This window comes from Dryobates pubescens (assembly GCF_014839835.1).
Source record: "Dryobates pubescens isolate bDryPub1 chromosome Z unlocalized genomic scaffold, bDryPub1.pri SUPER_Z_unloc_1, whole genome shotgun sequence".
Lineage (NCBI taxonomy): Eukaryota > Metazoa > Chordata > Aves > Piciformes > Picidae > Dryobates > Dryobates pubescens.
Window position 1 is genome coordinate 450202 of NW_026530690.1, and position 9679 is coordinate 459880.

General features: G+C 68.2%; 1 protein-coding gene across 1 annotated transcript; it reads left to right on the top strand.

Moving 5' to 3' along the window:
- Positions 1-829: 829 nt before the first annotated feature.
- TXNL1 (thioredoxin like 1) lies at positions 830-8279 on the top strand. The gene is made up of 8 exons (XM_054179273.1): positions 830-973; positions 1765-1861; positions 3526-3699; positions 4926-5048; positions 5351-5420; positions 6180-6352; positions 6946-7050; positions 7950-8279. Exons 1-8 carry the CDS (start codon positions 876-878, stop codon positions 7977-7979), a joined length of 870 nt encoding a protein of 289 aa, XP_054035248.1. The 5' UTR covers positions 830-875; the 3' UTR covers positions 7980-8279.
- The last annotated feature ends 1400 nt before the right edge of the window (positions 8280-9679 follow it).

Genomic DNA, 9679 nt, shown 5'->3' on the forward strand with positions numbered 1-9679 from the left:
CCGCCGGTCTCCCTCCGGCTGAGGAGAGCAAGGCCGCTCCCGCCGGGGCCCAGCCCTGTGGCCTCAGAGCCAGCGGAGGGGAAGGGTCGGCCCCAGCTGTCCCCAGCCCCTCAGCAGGGCCCCTGCTCGGGCATCTGGCTGAAGTTAAAGGGGAATGCTGAGGGCTCCTGAGGGGCTGCCTGCGGCTGGGTGCTGGCAGGAAGCCTCGGGGAGGTTTTGAGCATCAAAAATGCCGTTTTCTGAGGGGAAATGGCTGCAGAAGCAGGCGTGGGGGGTTGGTTTCAAGTGTCCGCGGTGACGCTGCACCCTGGAAAGGAGCTGGGCTTAATTCTTTCTTTTATTTAGTTTGTCGCTGGCTGCGGCTAATACTAAATCCCTGACCGTCTCTCTTGGCCCCAAACTGAGCGGTGCAGCTTCGCTCCCTAGACTGACAGCTCTTGCCCCTAGCCAAGATGGCCGACAGCCTCTGGCTGCCCTCACCCAAGATGGCGCCTCGCGAGACTGCCCCCTGCTTGCCTTCCCCGCCCTCCAACACGGCCGCCCCCCGGTGGCTTCGCCGCCCCTCCCGCCGCCCGCTCCCAAGATGGCCGCTCCCGCCGCCACCCCCCCACTCAGCCACCCCGCTTCCAACATGGCGGCCTAGCGGCGGCTTCACCGTGCCCTCTCCCAAGATGGCGCCGCCCCTCCCCCGTTGCCGCCCTCCGCGCTGCCCACAGCGGCCGGCGGGCCCCGGTGCGGGAGCGGCGCGGCGGCCGCGCCTGCGCGCTGAGCCGAGCGGTGCATGCCGGGCTCCGCGCTTCCCGCCGTGACGCTGCAAGATACCCCCCGGGCCCCGGGCGCGCTTCCTCCCCCCCCCCCCACCCGTCCGGGCGAGGATGGTGGGCGTGAAGGTGATCGCCAACGACGCCGAGTTCCAGCCCGAGCTCAGCGCCGCCGGCTCCCGCTTGGCCGTGGTCAAGTTCACCATGCGGGGGTGAGTACAGCAGGGTGGAGCGGCTCGGGGCTGCGCTCCCCCGAGGGCACGGGGGGGGCGGGGAGGGCCCCCGGGGCGGCGGAGACCCTTCCCGCACCCCCTCTGCCCGCAGGCCGCGGCCTGGGCCCCGCCGAGGCCTGGCCGCAGCCTCCCTCGGGAAGTTTCTGGCGGCTTCTGGAGGGGGAGTTGGGGACTCAAATGTCGCCTGTTGGGGGGGGGGCTGCGAGCCGTGACCGTAACGATCCTCCTGGGCTGCGCTTCGGGGGTCTGCTGGCACCCCCGGGGGGGTTGCTTGTTGGGGGGGGGGGGGGGGGGAAGTCATCCCGGGGGGGGCTCCGGCCTTTCCCCCCTCTCTGAGGGCCTCAAACCTTCCTCTGCCTGTGGGGCTGGGCCCGAGGCCTTGCCCTGGGCTGGAGGAGCTCTGTTGGGTGGCGACAAAAAGCATTGTCTGAGATCCTCCTTGTCAGTGCTTCTGCTCCTGGCTTCCCCTTCCCCTGCAGGCCCTCCTGAGCCAGTGCCCTGCCAGTGGGGCTCTGAGTCGTTTCTCTTCACCACCAACAGATTTGCTCAGCTGGGGAAGCCTCCCACAGAGCCCCAGAATGCAGAGCTTTGGGTTGTGCTTAGCTTTGTCCTTGAGCTCAACGTCCCTCGGGATTTGGGGGGCTGCTTTGGGGAATTGCTGCTGTGCAGGAGGAGTTTGGGGTGGGAGTGGGGAGGGCTGGAGGCTTTGCTGGGGCAGCAGTGGTGGAGAAGCAGCTTGGAGGTGACTGAAGCTTTGCTTTCTCTGCCAGGTGTGGGCCCTGCCTGAGGATAGCTCCAGCCTTCAATTCTCTCAGCAACAAATACCCCCAGGCCACCTTCTTGGAGGTGGATGTGCACCAGTGCCAGGTTGGTGTGGCCTTGGCCACTGCTGCTGCTCCTCTGCAGATGCTTCTGGGGGCACCAGGGGGGGTTCCAAGTCTCTCCAAGCTGAAGGCTGCCTTGGGGGGAGGCTCTGAGCAACGTGGCCTAGTGGCAGGGGGTTGGAGCTGGAGGATCTGGAAGGTCCCTGCTGGCCCTAGGCTGGGCTCCTGGGGGGTCCCTGCCAGCTCACCCCCAAGCCCTGGCCCTCAGCACCACCTCTCCAGGGCTGGAGGCTCCAGCAGTGCCAGCTCACCACCACCCCCTGGCCCTCAGCACCACCTCTCCAGGGCTGGAGGCTCCAGCAGTGCCAGCTCACCACCACCCCCTGGCCCTCAGCACCACCTCTCCAGGGCTCTGGGGTCCCTCCAGGGCTGGAGGCTCCAGCAGTGCCAGCTCACCACCACCCCCTGGCCCTCAGCACCACCTCCCCAGGGCTGGAGGCTCCTCCAGTGCCAGCTCACCCCCAGGCCCTGGCCCTCAGCACCACCTCTCCAGGGCTCTGGGGTCCCTCCAGGGCTGGAGGCTCCTTCAGTGCCAGCTCACCACCACCCCCTGGCCCTCAGCACCACCTCTCCAGGGCTGGAGGCTCCTTCAGTGCCAGCTCACCACCACCCCCTGGCCCTCAGCACCACCTCTCCAGGGCTGGAGGCTCCTCCAGTGCCAGCTCACCCCCAAGCCCTGGCCCTCAGCACCACCTCCCCAGGGCTGGAGGCTCCTCCAGTGCCAGCTCACCCCCAGGCCCTGGCCCTCAGCACCACCTCTCCAGGGCTCTGGGGTCCCTCCAGGGCTGGAGGCTCCAGCAGTGCCAGCTCACCCCCAGGCCCTGGCCCTCAGCACCACCTCTCCAGGGCTGGAGGCTCCAGCAGTGCCAGCTCACCACCACCCCCTGGCCCTCAGCACCACCTCTCCAGGGCTGGAGGCTCCTCCAGTGCCAGCTCACCACCACCCCCTGGCCCTCAGCACCACCTCTCCAGGGCTGGAGGCTCCAGCAGTGCCAGCTCACCACCACCCCCTGGCCCTCAGCACCACCTCTCCAGGGCTGGAGGCTCCTCCAGGGCCAGCTCACCCCCAAGCCCTGGCCCTCAGCACCACCTCTCCAGGGCTCTGGGGTCCCTCCAGGGCTGGAGGCTCCAGCAGTGCCAGCTCACCCCCAGGCCCTGGCCCTCAGCACCACCTCTCCAGGGCTTTGGGGTCCCTCCAGGGCTGGAGGCTCCTCCAGTGCCAGCTCACCACCACCCCCTGGCCCTCAGCACCACCTCTCCAGGGCTTTGGGGTCCCTCCAGGGCTGGAGGCTCCTCCAGTGCCAGCTCACCACCACCCCCTGGCCCTCAGCACCACCTCTCCAGGGCTTTGGGGTCCCTCCAGGGCTGGAGGCTCCAGCAGTGCCCTGGGCAGCCTGGCCAAGTGTTTTGGGGTGGAAGTTGCCCCTCCTGCCCAGCCTCATCCTCCCCTGGTGCCTCTTGAGGCTGCCTCTTCTTGCCCTCACCCGCTTCCGGCGCGGGGCCCAACCCCTCCTGGCCCTGACCTCCGCCGGGGGAGCAGAGCAGGGAGGCCTCTGCTCAGCCTGCACAGCCTCCAGGTCCTTCAGGCCTGGCTGCCCAGCGTGGGTGCAGCAGCTCTGGAGCTCACCTCTGGTCCCCACCCCGCAGGGCACAGCTGCCACCAACAACATCTCTGCCACCCCGACCTTCCTCTTCTTCCGCAACAAGGTGAGGGTCGACCAGTACCAGGGGGCAGATGCTGTGGGGCTGGAGGAGAAGATCAAGCAGCACCTGGAGAACGACCCTGGCAGCACTGAGGACTCAGACATCCCCAGGGGCTATGTAGGTGGCTCCTGCACCTCCTTGCCTTGCAGGCACCTCCCCCACCCCAGCGCGGCTCCGGGGCTCTCCCTTGCTCCCCTTCCAGCCTCCTGCTGGCAGCCCTGAGAGATCAGGGAGAGGAGGCAGAGGTTCTGGTGCCAGAGCCTCGGCCCAGCTTCAGCTTCCCCTCCAGCAGCTGGCCCTGGGGGTGGGATGGATCTGGGGAGGTGGTGGGGAGGGGAAGGAGATCCCAGGGTGGAGCAGGGCCTGGCTGGGGCCTTCGGGGTGAGGAGTGAGGCTGCCAGAGGGGGTGGGGAAGTGGGGAGGGGGGCAGGGGAGAGGGGGAGAGGAGGGGCAGGGGAGAGGAGGAGGAGGGCAGGGGCAGGAGAGAGGAGGAGGAGAGGAGGGGCAGGGGAGAGGAGGAGAGGAGGGGCAGGGGCAGGAGAGAGGAGGGGCAGGGGAGAGGGGGAGAGGAGGGGCAGGAGAGAGGGGGAGAGGAGGGGCAGGGGAGAGGAGGAGAGGAGGGGCAGGGGAGAGGGGGAGGAGAGGAGAGGGGCAGGGGCAGGAGAGAGGAGGAGGAGAGGGGCAGGGGCAGGAGAGAGGAGGGGCAGGAGGGGGAGGGGCAGGGGCAGGAGAGAGGAGGGGCAGGAGAGAGGAGGAGAGGAGGGGCAGGGGCAGGAGAGAGGAGGAGAGGGGAGGGCAGGGGCAGGAGAGGGGAGGGCAGGGGCAGGAGAGAGGAGGGCAGGGGAGGGCAGGGGCAGGAGAGGGGAGGGCAGGGGCAGGAGAGGGGAGGGCAGGGGAGGGCAGGGGCAGGAGAGAGGAGGAGAGGGGAGGGCAGGGGCAGGAGAGAGGAGGGCAGGGGAGGGCAGGGGCAGGAGAGAGGAGGGCAGGGGAGGGCAGGGGCAGGAGAGAGGAGGGCAGGGGAGGGCAGGGGCAGGAGAGGGGAGGGCAGGGGAGGGCAGGGGCAGGAGAGAGGAGGGCAGGGGAGGGCAGGGGCAGGAGAGAGGAGGGCAGGGGCAGGAGAGAGGAGGGCAGGGGCAGGAGAGGGGCGGGCAGGGGCAGGAGAGGGGAGGGCAGAGGAGGGCAGGGGAGGGCAGTCGGCCCCTGCCCCGGGCTGGCCCCGCCGTGGCCTCCCGGCTCTGCGCAGCCCCGCAGGCAGCAGGGGGGGTGCCCTGGGGGGGTTGGGGCCGCGTGGGGCGCAGCCCTGCCCTGCCCCCCGTGCCCCCCTGACCCCCCCGTGCCCGCAGATGGATCTGCTGCCCTTCATCAACAAGGCAGGCTGCGAGTGCCTGAACGAGAGCGACGAGCACGGCTTCGACAACTGCCTGCGCAAGGACTGCTCCTACCTGCAGTCCGACTGCGACGAGCAGGTGCGGGGGGGAGGCACCCCCTGGAGGGGAGCCCCTGGAGGGGAGCCCCTGGAAGGGAGCCCCTTGGGGAGAGCTTTGCAAACAGTCTTCCTTGAAGAGGTCCTCCTGGCAGGGACCCCTTGAAAGGGAGCTCCCTGGAGAGATGCTTTCAAAGGGTCCTCCTGGCAGGGACCCCTTGCAGGGGAGCTGCTGGCAGGGCTCCCCTTTGGACTGCAGCTTTCTGGGGGGCCCTGGTTGGTTGGGAGGGGGGGGTTAGGGGCCTTTCTCAGGCCTGTGTCTCACAGGGTCTGTGCTCTCCACAGCTGCTGATCACTGTGGCTTTCAGCCAGCCTGTCAAGCTCTACTCCATGAAACTGCAGGGACCAGACAATGGTGAGGGAAGGACTCTGGAATGGGCTGGGGTGGGAGGGACCTTCAGGGGCATGGAGTCATGGAATGGGTTGGGCCCATGGGGGGGGGGTGGGGGGGGCTCCATTGGTGGGAGCTCCTTTGGGGGTGCTCTGCTGATGGGAGCTTCCTTGTTGGGGCTCTGCTGGGGGGGCTCCACAGCTGGAGCTCCATAGATGGGTTCCTCTGGGGGGCCTCCATGGCTGGAGCTCCATAGATGGGTTCCTCTGGGGGGGCTCCATAGATGGGTTCCTCTGGGGGGCCTCCATGGCTGGAGCTCCATAGATGGGTTCCTCAGGGGGGGCTCCATAGATGGGTTCCTCTGGGGGGCCTCCATGGCTGGAGCTCCATAGATGGGTTCCTCTGGGGGGGCTCCATAGATGGGTTCCTCTGGGGGGCCTCCATGGATGGAGCTCCATAGATGGGTTCCTCTGGGGGGGCTCCACAGCTGGAGCTCCATAGATGGGTTCCTCTGGGGGGGCTCCACTGCTGGAGCTCCATAGATGGGTTCCTCTGGGGGGGCTCCATGGCTGGAGCTCCATAGATGGGTTCCTCTGGGGGGGCTCCACTGGGGGTGCTCCAAGGCAGGGGGGTGGGGGTTGGCCTAGAGGCTGAGCTCAGCCCCCCAGAAGCTGGGGCAGGGGCAGGCACAGGGCAGGCGCAGGCCTGGGGCAGGCGCAGGGGCAGGCACAGGAGCAGCCCTGGGGCAGGGCAGGCCTGGGCCAGCGCTGTGTGTGCCCACAGGCCAGGGGCCCAAGTCCATCAAGATCTTCATCAACCTGCCTCGCTCCATGGACTTCGAGGAGGCAGAGCGGAGCGAGCCCACCCAGGCCCTGGAGCTGAGCCCCGAGGACATCCGGGAGGATGGCATCGTCCCGCTGCGCTACGTCAAGTTCCAGAACGTCAACAGCGTCACTGTGAGCCCTGGGGGCCCCTGCAGCCCTCACCCCCCCCCAGCCAGCTGCTGCTGGCAGCTCCCCGGGGCCAGCCTGCTCCAGGCCTCGCTGCAGCACCTTCCCCCCGCAGGAGTCTCTGCTCCTGGGTGCTGCGTTGTGTCCCTCCTCCCGGCCGCCACCCTCCAGGCCTCGAGAGGCACTCAGAAGGTGCTCTTGGGCCAGCCCCAGCTGGCTGCTGGGCTCCTGCCAGGACATCCCAGACCCTCCTCACCTGAGGAGCTCAGAACTGGCCCCAGCACTCCAGGAGGCTTCAGGGAGCCCCTGAGAGGGAGCCCCTGGAAGGGACCTTGTCAGAGGGAGCCCTGGAAGCACCTCAGTCCCCCAGGAGGAGCTCCAGGGAGGCTGGGGGGGGCCGTTGAGCAGGTCCTGAGGTGGCAGTGGTTTGAACCTGGAGCAGGGCAGGCAGAGGCTGGGCAGCAGGAGGAAGTTCTTCCCCCAGGAGGGTGCTGAGAGCCTTGGCACCAAGCTGCCCCAGGAGCTACCTGGGGCCTGATTGGAGGAGGAGGAGGGGCAGGAGGAGCTTCCCCTGAGGCTCTGTGCTTGCCTCCTCGCAGCTGTTTGTCCAGTCCAACCACGGAGACGAGGAGACCACGAGGATCTCCTACTTCACCTTCATTGGGACCCCAGTGCAGGCCACTAACATGAATGACTTCAAGAGAGTGAGTCCTGCCCCTGCTGCAGCTCCTCAGCCTCCTGGCACTGGCCCCCAGGGCTGGCTGTGGGTGCCCCAGGCCCCCCTGTCCCTCCTCTCCTCCTGCCTCCCCCCTCTGGCCCTGTCCCTCCTCTCCTCCTGCCTCCCCCCTCTGGCCCTGTCCCTCCTCTCCTCCTGCCTCCCCCCTCTGGCCCTGTCCCTCCTCTCCTCCTGCCTCCCCCTCTGGCCCTGTCCCTCCTCTCCTCCTGCCTCCCCCCTCTGGCCCCATCCCTCCTCTCCTCCTGCCTCCCCCCTCAGCCCCATCCCTCCTCTCCTCCTGCCTCCCCCCTCTGGCCCTGTCCCTCCTCTCCTCCTGCCTCCCCCCTCTGGCCCCATCCCTCCTCTCCTCCTGCCTCCCCCCTCAGCCCCTGTCCCTCCTCTCCTCCTGCCTCCCCCCTCAGCCCTGTCCCTCCTCTCCTCCTGCCTCCCCCCTCAGCCCTGTCCCTCCTCTCCTCCTGCCTCCCCCCTCAGCCCCTGTCCCTCCTCTCCTCCTGCCTCCCCCCTCAGCCCCTGTCCCTCCTCTCCTCCTGCCTCCCCCCTCTGGCCCTGTCCCTCCTCTCCTCCTGCCTCCCCCCTCAGCCCCTGTCCCTCCTCTCCTCCTGCCTCCCCCCTCTGGCCCTGTCCCTCCTCTCCTCCTGCCTCCCCCCTCAGCCCCATCCCTCCTCTCCTCCCCTCTCCCCCTCTGCCAGGTGGATGGGAGGGAGCTGAGCACCTCAAGTGTCTCTTGCTGCCTAAGCCAGGCTTAAGCTTGGGCTGCCCTGCTGTAACCCCAGGGGGGCCGGGGGGGGGTCCCAAGCCTTTGTGAGCCCTCTCCCCCCGAGACCTCTTTGTCCTGAGCCCTTGTGTGGTTTCCTTGTCTCCCTGCAGGTGGTTGGCAAGAAAGGAGAGAGCCACTAGGCTGGAGGCAGGCGGCTGGAAGGGCCTCCCTGCAGCCCAGGAGGATCTCCACTTCTCTCTCCCCACGCCTGGAACCCTGTGGCTCGGAGCCAGAGCGAGAGGACTGCTCCCAGCCTGGGCCCCCTTCCCCCTCGCTGCCCCCAGGAGGCAAATCCTTCCTCCTGGGCTCGAGGTTTGGCTTCTGGGCTCGAGGTGGAGGTCGGGGCCTGGTCTCCCTCCTCCTTTCCCACCCCTCCTGGTGGCTTTCCCTTCGGAGCCCTCCTGCCCCTGGGAGTTGTAAATAAAATCCATCACTTTTGCCAGGTGGAATCTGTGCTGCTGCTGCTGCTGCTCAGCTGGGCCCAGCTGCTGCTGCCCTCTGCCCCAGGGAGGCCTGAGCGGAGCTCGGGGGCTCGCCCAGGGGGCAGCAGGAGCTGGGGGCAGGCTCGGGCTCGGGCCTGCCCTGCTTGGCAGAGCCTGAGCCTGGCTTAGGAGCTGCTCCCGGAGCTGCCACGGCTCTGCTGCTCGGCTCTAGGCTCTGGGGGCTTGCACTCGTGCTGGGACTGAGCTGCAATGTGCTGCAGGCTGGAGCAGAGGTTTTGTTAGGCCTGAGCTGAAGTTGTGCAAAGCTTGAGTTGAGGTTGGGCTAGGATTGAGTTGGAGTTTTGTTAGGCTTGAGTTCTGCAGGGCCTGGGCTCTGCATGGCTCTTGGGTAGGCCTGGGCTGTGCTGGGCTCAGGCCTGGGCTGTGCTGGGCTCAGGCCTGGGCTGTGCTGGGCTCAGGCCTGGGCTCGGCTCGGCTAGCCCTGAGTTCTGCTGGCTCTGGGCCTGTGTTGTACTGGTCGTGAGCCTGAGCTTTGTTAGGTTGTGGTCTAAGCTCTGCTGGGCTGGGATCTGAGCTTCCCAAGGACCCAGGCTGCTCCTTGCCTTGCTGCTTCCTTCTGGCTCTTGAGGAGCAACACTAATTAGCTGCCTTAACTACCCACCTTAATTAGCTCCCCTGGCCCACAGCCAAGGAGCGGCTTGGGAGCAGGAGGAGCGCTCAGGGGGCAGCTCCAGAGAGCGGAGTCCCAGCTGGGCCTCTCTGAGCGTGGGCAGGGCCCCGGGGGGTCCCCTGGGAGCGCTGCGGACCCCGGGGGGTGCCCAGGCAGCCGTGGCGCACCGGCGGCCTCCCGCCAGCAGGTGGCGCTGCAGCAGCAGCAGCAGAGCCGCAGGCCGGAGCGGTGCCGGGGGCGGGGGAAGGCTGCGAGCCCCGGGGCCGAGGGTTCGAGGCCGCTGGGGGCCGGGGCCAGGGCTCCCGGGACCGGTTTGGCTGGAGAAGGGCTTGGAGGTGCTGGACTCCGTCCAGGAGAAGCCCTCAAGAGCCTCGGGGAGGTGGGGGCAGCGCTGGAGAGGGGTCCCCGAGCTGGGCAAGGGAGCTGGTGGAGCTGCAGGTCCTGGAGGGGGTTCAGGAGAGGTCTGGCCGTGGGTGGGTGGCCACGGTGGGGTCGGACTCGGCTGGGCTTGGAGGTCCCCTCCAGGCTGGAGGCTCCTACAGCAGCCCCTCAGTGCTGGGGCCCTGGTCTGGGAGCTCCCAAGGGCCCTTGGCCCAGCAGGGCCAGCTCCAAGCAGCTGAAGCTGCTCTCAGCTTCCCTGAAGCAGCTCCAGGGTGGGTCCTCCAGCACCTCCCTGCACAGCTTGTTCTGAGAGATTGAGGAAGGAGCTGAGGAGGTGAAGGTTGGG